This window comes from Callospermophilus lateralis, chromosome 20 (assembly GCF_048772815.1).
Source record: "Callospermophilus lateralis isolate mCalLat2 chromosome 20, mCalLat2.hap1, whole genome shotgun sequence".
Taxonomy (NCBI): domain Eukaryota; kingdom Metazoa; phylum Chordata; class Mammalia; order Rodentia; family Sciuridae; genus Callospermophilus; species Callospermophilus lateralis.
The window spans coordinates 17,200,665-17,219,249 of NC_135324.1; the positions used below are offsets into that span (position 1 = coordinate 17,200,665).

The 18,585-nt window shown below is 46.9% G+C and overlaps 1 protein-coding gene across 1 annotated transcript in view; it reads left to right on the forward strand.

Annotated features, from left to right (window-relative positions):
* Nucleotides 1–5,255: 5,255 nt before the first annotated feature.
* Nucleotides 5,256–18,585, forward strand: part of Rybp (RING1 and YY1 binding protein) — a 71,405-nt gene continuing 58,075 nt past the window's right edge. Inside the window, exons 1-2 of the mRNA XM_077106185.1 lie at nt 5,256–5,305; nt 5,794–5,919. Of these exons, the coding sequence (XP_076962300.1) occupies nt 5,274–5,305; nt 5,794–5,919 (158 nt within the window). The 5' untranslated portion in view covers nt 5,256–5,273. The remainder of the gene's footprint in view (nt 5,306–5,793; nt 5,920–18,585) is intronic.

Here is an 18,585-nt window from a genome sequence, read left to right on the forward strand (position 1 = left end):
GTAGATCCCTAGGAGTGGGCTTGCTGGCTCATGTGGTAAGTGTATGTTTAACTTGATAAGAAACTGCCAAAGTGCTTTTCTGGAGGAAATGTACCATATTGCACTCCCCCTGGCAATGTGGGAGGGTTGCCCCACTGCCTCCCCAGCACTTGGCACGGACAGGCTTTTTGGTTTCAGCCATTCCAACACGCAGAGACACCACCTCGCCGTGGGTGCACGCGTGTGCTCCCTACCGAACAGGGGCGCCGGGCCTGGTTTCATGTGGTCACCAGCCACACGTCTGTCTTTGGGGGAAATGTCCGTTCACAACCTTTGGCCTGCGTTGCCTGAGGCTGCTGGCCTTCTTCCTGTCCAGTTCAAGTTCTTCTTCTGACGTTTTGGACACGAGTGCTTCACCAGGTACGTGTTCTGTAAATATTCTGACACCCCCCCCCTTCCGTCCCCCCGAGTCTTTGACTTGTCTCTTCATTTTCTTAACACTGTCTTTCAAAGAAAAGTTCTCAGTTCTGATGAAGCCTAAACTTTTTTTTTTTCCATGTATCAGTTTTTTTGGTGTCATTCTTAAGAAAATTTTTTTTTTGGGGGGAGGGGGGCGGGCACTGGGTATTGAACCCAGGGGTGCTTAACCACTGAGCCACATCCCCAGCCCTTTTTAATCTTATTTTATTTTATTTTTTTTTAATTTTAACACAGGGTCTTGCTAAGTTGCTTAGGGCCTTGCTAAGTTCCTGAGGCTGGCTTTGAACTTGCGATCCTCCTGCCTCAGCCTCCTGAGCTGCTGGGATCACAGGTGTGTGCCCCTGTGCCTGGCACCTAAGAAATCTTTGCCTACCCAAGCCCATGAAGGTTTTCTCTCAATATTTTCTTCTGGAAGTTTTAAGGGTGGACACCTAGGTCTATGATGTCGTTTGAGTTTTGCAAATGGTGGGCGACGGGGCCCAGGACAATTGGAATTGGTGTTTCCTGCTGTGGAAGAGGCAGAACCATAAAACTCCACATTCCAGATGAGCACGTGCACAGGTAAGTGGTTCCCTGACATGCTGGTCAGGGAAGCTGGCCTCTCTCCTACCCTAGGAATCCCTCCTATCTGCAGCATCCCTCTCCAGAGTCCACCCACGGCAGCCCGTGTGTGTCCTTAGGAAAACCAGATGGACTCTCCCAAGTGGTTCGTTGCTCCAAGAAGCAATTTTCTCTCTTAAACTACCGAAGCCGCGTTCACGCAAAGCAGCGCATTGATTCTCACCAATTAGGGTGCAAAGCCTGACTTCCCCGGCTCCTGCCCTCCGTGGGTGACCTCTCTGGTCGTCCTGAGATCCGGTTTCCTCCTCAGTCACACCAGCTCTGAAAGTTTCCTCAAAGTCATTGACGTCTTGGTTCCCTGGAAACATCAAGGATGAGGTCGGTGAGGGGAGAGGACCAAGGCACAGCTGTCGACTGTCCATCTGGCTGACTGAGGACATTTTAAGAGAGGCACATGGATCGTGGGGGACACATTCAGACCACAGCGGTGATTGATGCCACCTCTCCATTAAAGACAGGATGTTGTGAATTGGAAGGAGATGACCTCAAAATGAAAAATACTGTTTCCCAAGAAGCAGTTGTTGGTAATTTACTGGGTCAAAGTATTCCTTTATTCACTCCTGATTTTCCTCCTTTTGCTGCAAATTAGTGAGAGCCTAGTGCATGGTGCAGGGCTCAGACCCTCTGGAGAAGCAGGGGTGCGGCAGGGTGACCCCTGAAATACTTGAAGAAAGGCTAGTTTCTCTGTCCTAAGGACAGAGTCTCAGGCTTGGTGGGTGAGCAGGGCTCCTGCCTGGGGGTGGCAATGTTCATTTGAAGGCAGGAGGCCACTGAGCTGGACACTCTGCAAACCCTTTCTCTGGCATGCACAGGGCTCCCTCCTGAGCCAAAGGAAGGAAGGAGGCCCATCCTCACTGCCCCTCCTGGCCCAGCTCCCCAGCTATTTCAAAGGACCCTCCCCTACCTCCCATGTTCCCCGGGGGTCTGCCTCTCCCAGCTCTGCAGACAGCCCCAGGTGGAGGTGCCTCTCAGTGAGCCCTGAGTGGTTCCCAGGCACTCAGGGGACAGCTCTCTGACCTAACTCAGGCTCTCTTGCCACAGGGCCTAGCCGGGGCTGCCTCTCCAGCCTCACCCCTCCTCCCGAGCCTCAGCCACAGCCGTGAGCCTTAGCTGCCGAGAGCTCTGGCCTGGTCTTCTCCTGGGCAGCCTTGGCTTTTCCAGGAAATGAACACAGCACCACCCTCCCTTCCTCTGCATCCCCTCACCTGGCATCTGGTTGGCCTCTGTAGCAACTTGGGAGGCTGAGGCAGGAGGGTCGCAGGTTTGAGGCCAGCCTAAAATGAGCGAGGCCCTGAGCAACTTAGGGAGACTCTGTCCTAAAATAAAAAAGGGCTGGGATGTGGCTCAGTGTGGTTAAGTGCACCTGGGCTCAATCCCCAGAATGGTCCCTCCACCAAAAGCAAATGAAAGGTGACAGGGAGAGACAAGATTGGAGCCCACAGGAGCTGTCACCTCTTACTTGTCCCCCCCTCCCAACTGGTGCATGGCAACACCTTGGGACAACCTGGGGAATCTGGTTGGTCTCTGAGCGTACCACCAGGCTCATCTTGACATTCCCGTCAGTGCAGCCGTAGGTGTCCTCTGCTATCCCCGGTGGCACACACACTCAGAAGTAGGTAAACTAGGAGGAGACCATCAGCATTCACCTCCAACCTCTGAACCCAATCAGAGCCTCTACAGTTCCGGCTGCAGGGTGATCTGTGGACCTGATAAGTTCCTGGTGACTAGCTCTGTATTCTGGAACCTCTCTTTCCCTTAGTATCTATATTTTAAAAGATAATTTCTTTTCTGGAAAGTTAACAGAGACAAAGGAGGGGAGACTGAAAAAAGTCAACGTCCTATGGACAGATAAATCACGGTGTAACTGAAACGGGACTCCACACACTTAATTAAGCAAACAAAGAAGAATGAATGGCGGATGCAGGCGACAGCCAGGGTGGATATCACGTTGAGGTGCCAGCCAGATACAAGGGCAGTTCCCTGTGGCTGTGGGTACAGCACTCTGGAGCCGAGGCTGGAACAGTGGGCAGCTCAGGGGGAGGATGAAAACAGCTTCTACCTTCCCCTGGATGGTGAATTCACAGGTGTCACAATACACACCAAGCCACAGAATGCTTTGTGTATTTTACTTTGTTTTTTTTTTGGTACTGACACTCAACCCCAGTCCTTCTTATTTTTGAGGCAGGGTCTTGCTGAGTTGCTGAGTCTCCTGGATCCTGTCATCTTCCAGGCTCAGCCTCCCAACTTGCTGGGATCCCCGGCCTGCCCTGCCGCATCCGGCTTGTGTATTTTACTGTACAAATAATAATAACAAAGTCATTCTCCTTTCCACGAAGGATTGACTCCCAGCTACCGGTTTTCTCCCTGAGGCCACTCCTCCAGTGATTTCTTTCTTCTTTTTTGAGGCTCAGGGGATGGAACCCAGGCCCTCATGCCTCCCAGGCAGCCTCTACCACTGAAGTGCCTCCTCGTCCTCCAGGGGCATTTCCTCATGCCCAGTACCTTCCCACCAGGGGCAGAGTCCTGGGAGCATGCCAGGCAGACGCCAGAGGCCAGGGCAGCAGACACTGGGCCATGGCTCTGTTCCTTGGCTTCTATGGCCCCTCTGCCCCAAGGGATCCAGCCTCCCTCTTCCTCCTCTCCTCCTGAGGAGGCAGCTGAGCAGGCGGCCCGGAGGTTGCTGACCCTTGTTAAACAGGCTGCTCCTCCTGGCCCTCCTGGGTGTGCCTGCCTGCAGAGGACATCGCGTGCTGATCACGCTTATCGTGGTCACACTGCCTCCCTCTTTTATTCTCTCCCTTCTGATCCCTGGGCTGATCCTAGGACTTCCTGCTTCCCGGGTTCTCGGCCTCTCGCGGCGTACCCTCCGCGGGCCAGTCTTGATAACGACCTACTTTGTGTGTCCACGGGGCCTAGGCCCGTCTTATCTGCCCCCCGCACCGCACCCAGCCGCCACCTCCGGCACATCCTGTGGTCCTGTGCCTCCCCCTCCTGGGGCTTGGGCCCAGCCTGCGCGGCCTCTGCCTCTGGGGTCTGTCCCTAGCCTCTCCCCAGCGCCCCTGGGCAGACGTCCCTTCCCGAGTCACGTCGGCCAGGCCGGCGCGATCCGGAGCCGGGCAAAGCGAGGGGCGCGCCCGTTCCCACCCCCGAGGTGCACCGGCAGGGCCCAGGCGCGGATCTGCGCGCTTCCCACCCATTGTGTCTCTGAATTTCCGAAACCTCCGTAGGAGGAGGGTTACGAGCCTCATTTTGGAGGCGAGGAGCTGCGGCACAAGGTTGGAAGGCAGGCATGTGGTCGCCAGGATCTGAACGGCAACTTCTCGGGGGAAACGCCCTATTTAGGCTCCGGGGGAGTCGGAGGGGGAGCCGACGGCCCGCGGCACGGGGTCTGGCCTGGGGCATGAGTTGCACCACACCCTCTCTGCAGAGTTCCCTCCCGCGACCCGGCTGCCGTCTCCACCCGAGGCCGGGACTTTGGAGGCGGCGGCTCCGGAGCTCCGCGTGGCAGAGGAGCACAAGTGCGTCCGGGCACGCGGGCCAGAGGAGGCCCTGCCGGCCGCTGGGGAGCTGCAAGCCTCGAGGCGCTGCGAGCGGCGCGGCTGTTGCCAGCCCCCGCGGCGCGCGCAAACTGCGCACAACTACTTCTCGGGCGCCGCTCGCGGGGTCGGGGTCTGGGCGGCTGCCCCGCGGGGCGGCCGTGCCAGAGCCCCGCCGCCGGTTGCCCGCCCCCGGGCGCGGCCACGTGCGCCCCGCCGGGCTCGCACGCTCCGCCGCGCCGGGCCGCTAAGGCCCCCGGCAGGCACGCGCGCCCCCCGCGCGCACACGCTCCCGGGCACGCACGCCGCCGGCCGGCCCACGTCCGCCACGCCCCGCCTCCCCCGCGCCCCGCCCCCGCCCCCGCGGCGCCGGCCGCCGCGCTCCCATTGGCCGCCCGGCGCGTGACGCGCGGCGCCGGCCCCGCCCCTCGTCAGTCACTCGGCGGAGGCGGCGCTGGCGGGGACTAGTCTCGTCCGGAGACTGGCGGCGGCGGCGGCGGCGGCGGCCGAGCTCGAGCCCCGGCGGCTGAGGGCGGGCGGGCGGGCGGGCGCGGGGGAGGGAGGGGGGCCGGTCCGCGACGACTCCCGGGCGGCGTTTCTCCTGCGGGCGGCGGCGGCGGCGGCGGCGGCGGCGGGGGGGCTGGGCGCAGCCCGTCCATGACCATGGGCGACAAGAAGAGCCCGACCAGGTACCTGCTCGGCGCCGCGGGCGGAAGGGAGGCCGGGGCGGCGGGGGCCGGCGGCGACTAGGCCCGAGCGGCGCGCGCGGGGAGGCGCGGCTAAGATGGAGACCGGCGGGCGGCGGCGGGCGGCGGCGGCGCTCCGCGCGGGCCGGGGCCGTGCGCGCCACAGCCATGGCGGCTCCTCCTCAGCCGCCCTCCGCCGCCGCCGCTCCTCCCAGACAAAGGAGATTTGCCCAGGTGGGGAGGAGGCGGCGCGGGCGGGCGGGCGGGCGGCGACGGCGGCCCGCGCCCCGCCGCGCCGCCCCGCGCCCCCCGGACGCACCGCCCGCCCGCCGCGGCCTCCGGTCGGCCGCGGGTGCGCGAGGCCCCCAGCCGGGCCGGCGGCCGCGCGGGGTGGGCGGGGGGCGCCGCGAAGTTTGCCGCGCCGGATTCCTGCGGCACCGCGCCGCTCACGCGCGCCTGTGTTTTGCTGTGCCCTGTCCCCGCTCGCGCAGGCCGAAGAGGCAAGCCAAGCCCGCCGCGGACGAGGGCTTCTGGGACTGCAGCGTGTGCACCTTCAGGAACAGCGCCGAAGCCTTCAAATGCAGCATCTGCGACGTGCGGAAAGGCACCTCCACCAGGTACGCGGCGCCCGGCCCCCTTTGTCGGGCACTGGGCTTTAAAAAAAATTTTTTTGGGGGGGGTGGAGGGGGAGGGCGGCGAGCTGTACTTTTCTGCCCCGGCTCCAACTTGTTGATCGCGGCTTTTCCTGCGCCCTGGGGGTGGGCGACGGTTTTGGGGTCGTGTGTCTTCTGCGTTGGGTGCAGTGCCTCGTGTTCCCGGGATGATTTATGGGAAGGAATTTTCCCAGGTTTTCGTCTTATTTCATACAGACGCCGGGTTTGACACTTGTATCCTTTTGGCTTATTGGTGTTGGCTCGGAAAGAGAGGAAGGCAGTGCTCTTGCTATGGATTGTAGGACATGAGACCTTTTTTTAAAATTTTCTTATTTTTTTTTTTTTTAATTTTTGCCATGTGCAGAATGGTTTTAATTTGCCTGTCCTGAGTTATTTTCCTCTTCTTTGGGAAATTTAATGGTGGTAGTACAGAAAGGCTGGTTATGCTTTTCTTGTTGGAGCTGCAAATGTCTGTTATTTTCTTGCACTTGGAAATAGACGTTGGGGGTATGATAAAGAAAGTGCATATTTTGGAAGGCTGAGTTGTCAGGTTTTTTTTTTTTTCCTCTTTCCCCTGCATGATTAGCTTATGCAGAGTGGTGATGGGGTTTTGCAAAATGTGAAGTGAATGGAATGACTATTTTGAAGTTTGTGTTGTAAGCTTCATTGTGATGAAAATAATGTTGGTTGAAAGAATTCCTTTTCATGTAAATGAAGGTGGTAGACTGTAAGGTACCTAACGGAGTTGAACTACTCTAGATCCCCTGGGAGGAAATGTCAAGACTGATTTTGTGGTCTTCCGGTCATCCTTAAACTTTTATCTGGAATTTCAGTCGTGTTTGAAGTGAGACTGTTCTTGGTATCATTTAATGGACAGGCGTTGGGGTGTGTGTCAAAGGAAGACATTGAGTTCTTGGTGTATGCTTTAGAACTTAAAGTCGGTGGCCAGGAGTCTCATTGCACTAGCTATCTGTTTTTGATTGGTGGTGTTCCAATGTGTCTGTGTAGTAGTGCTCCAACTGGATGTAGTTGTTTGAATGTGTCCTGTTGAGGGTTCCTTGCTGTGTTTATACCTGGGATTAATAAATAGGATACTGGACAACTTAAAAACATGTAAGTGGGGTTATTTGGTCCAATTACCCGTAGAACTATTCTGTGATTTCCACCAACTCTTAAGTAATGAAACCACTTAATAAAAATAGTATAGAACTTGAGGAAGATATTTCCCCATAAGTAGTTTTCCTAAAAGTAAATTCATGTCACCTTTTTGTATCATCATAGATTTACTTAAAATTCATCATAGGCTTACTTAAAATTAAAAAACAAAACCTTTATTCGTGGTTTCATGGATTTTGTTTTGCTATCTAAAATAGGGGATTCCATCAGATGGCATGAAACTTTAGAAACATATTTGTTACTTAAAGCAATAGTGATTGTGTATTATTTATGAGTAATGTTTTTTACATGTAGAATCCCTCAGAGGCCAAACCTCTTTATTGTGGTTTTGCTTTGAGTGTTACTGTAGATGGTGTTCAAGTAAATGACTAGGAAACTCCTAAGAACTTGAGAATCTCACTGGTGAATAGAAACTTAAGCCAAACTCAAAAGTTTACATCTGATTTATTGCTGGGAATAATTATCTCATAATGAAATGCATTTCAGTTTCTACAGAAAAGTTTTTTAAAAACCTGACTCATCAAGTTTTTGGAAGCACGTGGAAGGTTTTGACTTTAAAGAATAAAGTTTTTTTTAGGGCCACAGATAATGACAGTGAAATTCAGTTTTTAACAAATACTGTGAAATATTTCAGAGTAAGTTCAGGAAAAGTTGCTTGTGTAGTACCTTTATGGATCCTCAGGCAGGTTTTTTGATGTCTGTCATTGAGTAGTATTTGAACAGACATTTCACATGTTTGAGAACTTGAACTCTCACCAAGTTGTGATACTCTTATTTGACTGAGATTTCTTTGACTTTGGTTATTATCGCTATTTTAGTGTTTTAGATCTTTGAAGAAGGCATTAATCAGAATTCAGTTAACACCTTGGCTTTCCTCAATTACGGATGGGCGTCATGTGGACAGTGAGTTTTTGACAGGTTTCGTCTTGTCCTTCTGTGCATTAGCTTGGTTAATTTCTCTGTGATACTTGCTACTGCGCTGTTTTTTCTTGGGTCTTTTTTTTGCTACCTCACAGGTTTGATACTAACTTGACGTTTTCTGTCTTGTCTGGTATTAATCAGACTTGGTATTGACGGCAGTACAAAACTTTTTTTTTTTTTCCTTTTTCTTTCTTTTCCAGTCTGGGGGGATTGAAGCCAGGACCTTGCACAAACTAGACAAGTGCCCTACCCCTGAGCTACAACCCAGCCCTGTTGTTGGGTTTTGGAACTGGGTAATAGGCAAAAATCAGGGATTTTAGAATGATTTGTTGACTGACATAGAAATTGTTTTAGCTGTATTTTAACAGCCTAGTTACCTAGCCCATGGTTATTTTGAAGTTTTTGGTCATTCTTTATTGTCACTGTCATCTACCAGTCAGTCCGGGAGAACAGCTTTGAATTAGTGGCAGCCCAGCAGGGAACAGAACTCTGTTTGCCCTATGAGGACAGAGTTGATGTTCCTAAATATGATTAGGAAAATACTGCCACTCTTCCTAGGCTGTGGAAGATAACTGTTGAAGGCATTGGGTAGGAGAGGGACAGTGTGTAAAGGATGGCAAGACATGTATCCAGATGACTGTAATTCAAGTTGTAAAGACTCTGAGAGGCAATAAAAAATGGGATTGAAGCAGTCTGGCTTGGGGAATCAATCACATGGTTCCCTTCCCCCCCTTCTTTTGGACAACTAGAATTGATTTCTCTAGAATTTACACTGTTATTGCCATGTGCATCAGATGTTTTTAATTCTGCAGGTATAATCATGAAGGTGATTCAGAGTGAGGACTTCTTTTTTTTTGGGCGGGGGGGAGCAGAATGAAAGGGAGATAAAAGAGGTCGTAAGGAATATGCTAAGGTCCTAAGGAATAAGGAATTTGTAATAGTCCCCTTGGAAGGCTCAGGGGCAACGGAGATACATGTTTTAGATGTATTATTAATTATATGTTGGGTCTCTGGTTCTTTTATGCAATTCTTTCCCAAGCACACTATCCCACTCTCTAGCCCTTGGTCATTATTTGTTTTAAAATCTTTTTTGAGGTCCTGCTTGGTGATGCATACCTGTCATCAGTAACTCTGTAGGCTGAGGCAGAAGGGACCAAGTTGGAGGCTAACCTCAGCAACTTTGCTGGATGATGCCTCATGATAAAAGGACTGTGAATGTGGTTCAGTGGTAAAGCACCCTTGAGTTCAATCCCCAATATAAAACAACAACAGCGAACCCATAAACTTTTGTTAAGGTGTAATTTACATATAGCATTCGTCCATAGCTAACGCTGCAATTATTATTATTATTATTTTTTTGGTCATTTTAAAGAGTTGTGATGTCATCACCATGGTGTAGTTTAGAACCTTTCATCACCTAAGCTGGTTACCTTATGCCTGTTCTCTGATAGAAAGTCTTTGACCCTGGAGCATGGAGGAGTCAGGGGCCCCTAGAGAGTTGCTTCGCGGTGCTGCTGGATGGAAAATAAGAGGGGGGTTCAGTGTTAAGAGAGGTGGCAGGTGGGTAGGAAGAGAATTCTATCCCTTCCTATGTGATCGCTGTAGTAGTGCTTCTCTTCCTGCTTTGACAGACACACAAAAAGAAGATGCTGCCTTAAGAGAGGAAGGGAAGCAAAGCTGAATGTTGGGAACTGCCTAACTGTTCTCTTAAGTTGCACTTGCAGGTGTCTGGTAGTCACTTCCTAGACTGGTGAAGAAGCATTTTGCTTTTGTGGTCTTATGACTGTGAGTGCAGTGTTGTCTTTAAAATAAAAATTACCAAAACATTGCTCCATGCTCTTCTTATTAATGAATGTTTCTTTGCTAGTAGGGCTGTATTTTTTGTTTTCAACTGCTGTTTACGTTGCATTCACTTGAAAAATTAGAAAAGTTTTGTTTTGGCCAATTGCCACAGATTTAGAACTTTGCTCTTATGATGTTGAGTTGAAATCATGCTTTATTTAATTCCTGATCATTTGACTACTGCACCTCTGAAAAGTTCACTGTTTTGGGAGCCTTTATAGACAAGAAAAAGAAGCGAGGAGATGACTTCTGCTAGTGCTGTGGTGTGGGAATAAATAACTTGCTTTAAAAAAAGCTGGTACTCAGGATATTGGAGTGCAAGGAGAGGCAGCAGCAGTGTTGTGTGTGGTTTTTCTTGTTCTAGCCTCCCTGATTCTTTGCTTTTGTACCTTTGGAATTTTCCCCCCTTAAATTCAGATACCTTGCCAACGCAAAACACGTTAGGTAATTATGAACTGTTGTAGACTTTTTGTGGGAAAACACAACTTAGTTATGACTTCTGCTGGAAGCTTTGTAAGGGTGTCACCTGGTGATGCTTTTTAGGAAGGAAAACCCCCAGAAAGAGGAGGAGGTACCTGCACTGGGACAGAGGAAGGCCAGGCTAACAGTGCTTCCTGAGGATCCAAACCATGGCTTTACACCTTAGGTACTTGGTTTTGTTGTGTTTGTCTTTTACAGAAATACTCCATAAAATATATGGAAAAATTGCCTCTGTCTTCCAAATCATCAAACCTTTCAGCCTCAGAACTGGTACAAAAGCTGGTAGTACAGTTTCAAAGATTACTCTTACCCAGGAGTGGAGTGATAATTTATTTTGTGTTTGCTGTTGCATTGGACTTAACTGATTTATTGGTACTGACTTGATCCTGTGTGTACTTGATGACCTTAAAGTAAATTACCTGGGTAGTTGTGGTCATTTGACATGTTTTTATTGAGCATACCGCCATCTGGGCTCTGGGTATACAGTGGTGTAAAGACAGACAAGGTCTCTATCCTCATGGGATTTGAAATACTGTGGAGAGGAAGAGAAGAAAAGCAAGTGGACAGAAAAATGAGATAACTTCAGCTAGCCACAAGTGCCATGAAGAAATTGGTAGGATTAGGAACTGTGGAGTGAGGAAGACCAGGCAGAGGCCTCCTTTGGACCAGTGTTGAGGTATGCATTTTCACTGTTAGGAAATGGGCTACTTTTATTTTGATGCTTGAGGATAATTAAGGTGTAGTTTTACCTGTGCAGTTTAGCTCATTTCGTAGAGCTGCATTATTGGTGCAGAACCTACTAAAGTGAGTTGCATGCTGTAGACTAAGCTCAGACTAACCAGTTTCTATTAGTCATTGAGTTGGGAGGGTGTGAACAGATTCATTTGTGTATTATTTACATGGCATACATTGGTTGTGTACTTCAGTAGGTGTGAAGAAACTTTTTAAGATTTACAAAATTGTCAAGCAACCGTAGTTATTTTTTTTTAAGTTGTAGATGGACACAATATCTTTGTTTTTATTTATTTATTTTTATGTGGTGCCAAGATCGAATCCAGGGCCTCACATGTGTGAGGCAAGTGCTCTACCATAGAGCTACAACCCCTGCCCCGTAGTTTATTATTTTTTTTTTAAAGAGTTTTTTGAATTGAAGGTGCATGTATCGTGAGTTTAAAGATTTGCTGCTCTTTCACAAGGTGATTGTGTGTTTGTAACTGGGACCAGATTCTGCATCAGATTCTTAAAGAGAACATTCCCAGAAGCCCTTGTACTCTGCCACCTGCCCCTGCTCTGCTGACTTGTAGCACAGGAGATAAGGCTTTGCTTGTTTTTGAATTCTCTTTGAATGGAATCTTAAGAGTATACACAGTGTGGTTCTGGCTTCTTTCAGTCATAGTGGTATTTGCAAGACTCCTATCTGTTGTGTGCAGTTCTGATTTTCCCAGTTTTATCCCTGAGAATCTCTTGAAGCTCACTCTTGGCATGCAGACCCTTTTTTACACATTGTAGAGGGAGGACCCCTCCCGCCCTCTTCACTTACCTACCTCAGCCTTTGCTGCCTCCTGGCAGCACAGCTCCCAGTGTGAGAGGAGTGGGGCCTGGCGTGTAAGACTTTCCAGTGGTCATAAAGGGAGTCAGTCATGGCCTTTCATCAGTAGTATGTTCATCAGTCACTTCAGTTTTAAGGCATTGGTTAAATAAGTGGGAAACTCCTGCTTTCAGGGAACTTAACAAACTTGTTGGAAAGTTAGTGCGTAAGAAGATGGCCAGTGGTGGATAGCACCCTGGATGTGAGTGGCGCAGTGCGAGTGGAGTGAGTTGAGTCCAAGGTAGAGACAGACAGTGCTTTTTTTTTAAAGTAAGTGCTTTTTGAAAGAGGGTAGAGAGAAACTTTGGGCCTCCCTGATTCTTGCATGTCAGATTTGTTCTGTAGGCAGATACAAGTTACATAGTTCTTTGCCCCCTCCTCTCCTGTACCTTCATCACTCTATTCAGATGACATCATCCACACTTTTTTACTTCTCCCGTGTCTGCCCAGGTACTATTTACCATCCACCCATCACTACCTCCGCCTGTGTACATAGGGTTAGAAAAGCCACTGCGTCCTGGGTTTCTTACTTGGGCCACTTAAAAACAGTTCTTACCCCATAGGTTGAAAAGTTGAATTAATGTAAAAGTGTTTTCTCAAATGCCACCCAGATCATTCCAGTTCCTGGTTAAAATTATGACCTGGTTCTCATTGTCTTTAGGATAGAATTCAAATCCTGATTATCACGAAGAGCTTTGGGATTGGGTTCCTTTCCTCTGTCTTTGTTTAGAATTTCTGTGAGCAGCCCACCACTACCTCATCTGCCCTCCACACACCTAGTATGGTGTGTTCTGAGTGTGGACTGGGGGGTCTCACTTGCATGCCTTCATGCTCTTCTGTGGTTTCTTTTGAAATGCACGCATACACGCACTCCCTACCTTCCTTCCTTCCTGGGTTGAACTCAAGGGCACTGGACCACTGAGCCACATCCCCAGCCCTATTCTGTATTTTATTTAGAGACAGGATCTCACTGAGTTGCTTATGGCCTCGCCTTTGCCTAGGCTGGCTTTGAACTTGAGATCCTCCTGCTTCAGCCTCCCTAGCTCCTGGGATTTCAGGCATGCGCCTCCATGCCGGTCCTTTTCCTTTCTTCTTGTGTCCTGACTAGATGTGTCTCCGTCCTCTCTCAGGCCTCAGGAAGCCTTTCTTTCCCCTGCAGTCATGCATACCTCTGTCATAACAGTTGAACTATATTTATGGGATCTTCAGGGTGCTTCTGTTGTGTTGTCTCATCTTGAGGGCAGGACTTTTCTTTTGTATCTTTATTTTCCTATGTTTATTACAATGCCTGGCACTTGGTAGGGGTTCAGTAAATACATACAGAATAAATGAAGACTGGAAGAAAAGGGTTCCAGAAAGAAATCTAATGCTGTGGGGGGATGTACCGCCGATCCCAACTTTTGGGGAGCACACATTGAGCTCACAAATTGGAGCCCTGCTTGGGCAATATAGTGAGACCCTGTGTCTCTCACCCCCCATCCCCCCAAAAGTTCTATTAAACGTTCTTATATATCATATATTAGGGTTGTCATCTTGTGTGTTGTTTAATGTGACTGGGTCAGGCACAGGTGGTCTTTATGAAGTCTGGGTAGTATTCCTGTTTTTCTGGTTTTGTTTTCTAAACAAGTACTTGAAATTAAAACAGGATTACAGATGTGGGGGCTGTAGACTGTGCATTTAACTCACTTCCTGGAGTGGGGTTTTTGAACTTCAGATCGTTGGTGTGTTTACCTAAGTAACATTAATTGTGAAAAGCCTTATTTCTGGTTGTCCAGTTCGTGGTGTCAGTAGCCATAAATCACGTTGGAAAGTCTGGTTGGTAAGAATGAAGCAAGGGATTGATCGTGTGGTACAAAACCTATTTTGGTGGGTACTAAGGAACTGAAGTTGTATGTTTGTAAACTGTCACCTTAAGGGAACTTAAAAGTGTTTACAAAACACACTAACTAATGTTGGAAATGTTATGCTCTTGTTCTGCCCTAATAACTTCACTTGATAGCTGGACCCTTTGTGCATGATAGTTGGACCTTGGACACTGTGGATGCTACCATCTGTCAAGTAATTTGATTATTTCTGTTAAGTTGAAGTCTTGACTCAAGCAATTCATTCATTTATTTAGCTGTATTTTCATTTCCATATAGTTAATTGACAAAAACAGTCAAATGGTGCCAAAATGAATTCTGAGTAAAGGTAATGCAGATGTGCCACTGTACTACTCAGAAATCATGAGAGTTTGATGCTACCATCTCCTCTGCTTTCCTCCCTCTGTTTAATTTATCCTGTGGTTGGGAAGAGAAACTAGCAGAAGGGATATGTATAAAAAAAAAGTGTCTTAAAACTTTCCAAAATATTTCTCTCTACAATTTAAGAGCACTAGCAATACAGACGAAGAGAAACTTTGGCAGATTTTAGAGGGGGCAAGAAATGAAGAGTGGCATCCGCCAGTTTCAGCAGCATATTGGGTCTTCCACAGGGCACGGTGGTTAGTCATGGGCTGCAGTGAACCTGGTGACTGCTTTATTCTAAGAACAGATGAGATGTCACACGAGGGTTTATAGCTACCCTCTTCATGCTTTTACAAAACTAAACCTGATTTAATATCATAAATGCTGCAAGAGTGTAGGAATCCAACTTCTTTCAGTCAAAAGACAAGACACTTTACTGGTGCACATGGCCAGTAATGAGGAGGTCCATATCCATTTGGACTCAGGGAATCAAAGGAAGAACTACAAGAATCAGGTCTGCTGTCACTCGCCCAGTCCCTGGGTCACTCTTTGTTGCCTAGAGGTGGGGATTCTGTGACCAAACCCCCTTACTTGTCTTCAGGGTGAGGGAGCTGGGACACTTGCTAGGTGGATGGACATTCCCACCACAGCTGAGCGCAGGTCCTCCAGGGTGGGAGCTGGATTCCATTTATCTTGTATCAGCCCGGCATCTTTGTGAACTATTTGTATATTTTTTTGTATGGGTAAAGGAAGAAGGAATATCAGTGAAGGCTGGTTTGAACCAAAAGAAGGTAATGTTCCATAGGTTATTTTATTTTGTAGTTTCATTTGGTAAATGATTCCTTGTCCTTTGTTTTGGTTATGAAGGTAACACATTTATTTTAGGAAGTATGGGGACAAAAAAAAAAATCACTCATAATCCTGCCATTGATAAATATTTTTGTTTATTGAGTTAAAATTTATTTATTCACGCAACTACAATATCTGAGTGATGGCAGTTGAGTTTCTAAAGCAGTAGGTATTCCATGTGGGAATGGATGGGTCAGGCTATGTGATGTGAAACAAATTAAGTCTGATTTGAAGACTTCTGATCTGGTTCAGTCTGGATTCTTTAAGGGAGAAGAAGTTTGTGAACATTTTACAATTTTAGGTTTCTTATTTCTAGAGAGCAAAGCAGGAATTAATTTTTTTTCTAGATTGTTTCATTTTGGGGGGAAAACTGAATAGTAAATTCTTAATTCAAAGGCATACTAATTTTGTTCAAACCCTTCATTAAAGAACAATTTTGGATATGCGGATTTAATGTTTTCATTCTAAATGTGTTTATGGAGTGCTAGTTCTGGGACCTTCATGTGCACCACAATCACCTGAAAGCTTTGGGCTTCGTTGTTATGTGTACATGTGCAGTTGGGCAGTTTCCTTCTCTACACCTCTCTGTTCCCTTCCTCCTCCTTCCCCGCTCCTTTCTTCTATTGGTCCTCCTTCTGTTTTCAGGAGGACACTCCCCCCCTTTTTTTTTCTCACACTCTTCCACATTGGAGAGAGAACATCCACAGCACTTGACCTTCTGAGTTTGGCTTATTTCTCATAACATAATGCTTTTAGTTTTCCATCCATTTCCTCATGAATGACATAATTTCATTCTTTATGGCTCAATAAAACTCCATTCTGTATACCGCATTTTCTTTACCCATTCCTCCATTGACAGATGCCTAGACTGGTTCTGTATTTGGTTGTTGTAAATCGTGCTGCTATAAACATGGATATTCATGTATTGCTTTAATAGTATGATGGCTTTAATTCTTTAGGATTAAATATGGAGGAGTGGTATAGCTGGGTCGTATGGTGGTTCCATTCATAGTCTTTTGAGGAACCTCTATACTGATTTTCATAGTGGTTGTACTAATTTATGGTCCCGCCAACAGTTGAGTATTCTTTTTGCCCACATCCTCTCCAGTATTATTCTCTGTGTTCTCCATTCTAACTAGACTGAGATGAAATCTCAGTGTTTTGATTTGCATTTCTCTGATTGCTTTGAACATTTTTTTCATATTTTTGTTGGCAATTTGTATTTTCTTCTTGTGAGAGGTCTGTTTAATTCATTTGCCCATTTATTGATTGGGTTTTCCTTCCCTTGGTGGTGTGGTAAGTTTTAGAATACTTTATATATTCTGAGTATTCTCTGTTGGAAGAGGAGCTGGCAAATATTTTCTCCCTTGTTTTGCTCATTCTCTTTGCTGTGCAGAAGCTTTTTAATTTGATGCCATCCCATTTATCAATTATTGTATTAATTCCTGAATTTTAGGAGTTCTGTTGAGGAAGTTGATAGCTGTGCCTATGTCGGAGTTGACCCTCTGGTTTCTTCTAGCAGTTTCAAAGTTTCTAGTCTAATTCTTAGGTCTTTGACCATTTTGAGTTGACTTTTGTGCAGAATGAGAGGGATCTAGTTAATTCTTATGCATATGAACATCCAGTTTTGCCAGTATCATTTGCTGTCTTTTCAGAGTCTTGTTGAACAGACATTGCTGAATCTCAACCTTGGAATTTACTGGTGTAGGGTCTGAGAATTTTGCATTTCTAGTAAGTTTGCAGGTAGTGTTGATTCTGTACTTTGGGAAACTACATGACCTTAGGCTCTCCTAAAGAGCAGCTGGTTTTTCCAGGGAAGTTTGTTTATTTACTTATTTATTTTTTTGGTACTGGGGATTGAACCAGGGGAACTTAACCACTGAGCCACATCCCCAGCCCTTTTTGTATTTTATTTAGAGAGACAAGGTTTCACTGAATTGCTTAGGGCCTTGCTAAGTTTCTGGGGCTGGTTTTGTACTTGTGATCCTCCTACCTCAGCCTCCCTAGCTGCTGGGATTGCAGGTGTGTGCCACCATTCCCAGCAAAGGTTTTGATTGTATGGAAACATGATGTGTTGGTATTTCAGAGTGAACTTATCTAAGTGGTCAACATTTTAGGACCATATTATTGACCTAGGTTGGCATTGGCGGTGATACCTTAATGAATGAATATTCTGTGCAAAGTATAGGAATATAAATTGGGGGGCCATATCAGTTCTACGCTGGTGTCTTTTCTGCATTGTAGAGTTAACTGTTACCTTACTTTACTAACACTTTGATTTCAGATAAAATATATTTTTTAACAAATCCTGTTTCTAGATGGAACCAGGTTTTATAATCAGTAAACCAACATTCTAGTAAAAATCTGGCAAATAATCTGAACAAGTAATTAATTCATTAGGAAAAAAACACACAAACTTGAGAAAAATATAACTTCCCCCATTATTCAGAGAGATACAAAATAAGATTAACATATTTTGGCCAATCAGATTGTAAAGACTAAAAAATAATTTCAGTGAGGTTTGGAAATGGGCATTCTCACTTCAATGGATACATAAATTGATTAAGTTTTTGGAGGCCAGTATGGCAGTTGGTATCAAATGCTTGTAAAATATTTGTACCCTGTGACCCAACAAAAAATGATTTCTAGGAATTTGACCACATAAATTCCTCAGTATATAACAACAAATTGGAAATCACCTAAATAAGGATCAGCACAGAGTTGTTAAAAATATGGAGTATTCATGATAGAATATTTTGCAGCTGTTAAAAAATGTTTGAGATTTGTCATACATGGCTGGCTGATGAGAATGTAGAACAGTATGCTTTACATTCTGGAAAGTAGTCTGGCAGTGTCTTAGAACTAAACAGTACTTACCATGTGACCCAAGTGGTCACACCCCTGGATGTTTATCCCAGCGCAGTGAAAGCCTGGGTTCACACAAAATCTGGTCTTTTTTTTTTTTTTTTTGTCATAGCCCCAAACTAGAAGTGACCTAGGTGTTCTTCAGTAGGTGACTAGAACATCTGTGCTGTGAAATGCTATTGAGCAATACCGAGGGACATGTACTGGTTATTAGTATAACTTGGATGGACCTCAGGGGTCTTTTGCAGAGTGAAAAGAGCCAGTTGCAAAGATTTTGTAGGATGCTAGCCATTGCCATTCTTGAAATGACAGAATTCCCAATGCTCCGGGCTGGTGGAGGGACTGGGAGAGGTGGGCGTGAGTTAAAAAGGCTGGCGTGTGTGTCTTGGTTGTGGTTGTAGTTTTGTGAATATACAGGTGTGAAAAAATGGCTTGAGTTGGTGAGGAGGATTGAGAGGTTGGATGCAGATAGCTGAGTAAAGTCGGGAGGCGTGAGCTCTGGTGGTCCACCATGGTAGGGGATTGGTGTTCACCACTGTTGTTATTTCCAGAGAAGTGTAAGAGAGGAGTTCAGAGGTTCTTAGTAAAGAAATGACATAATTTGAGGCGATGGAAATAGTATAACCACACTGACTTGCTCATTGTACATTGCACACAGGTGTCAAACTATTCTCATAGCCTATA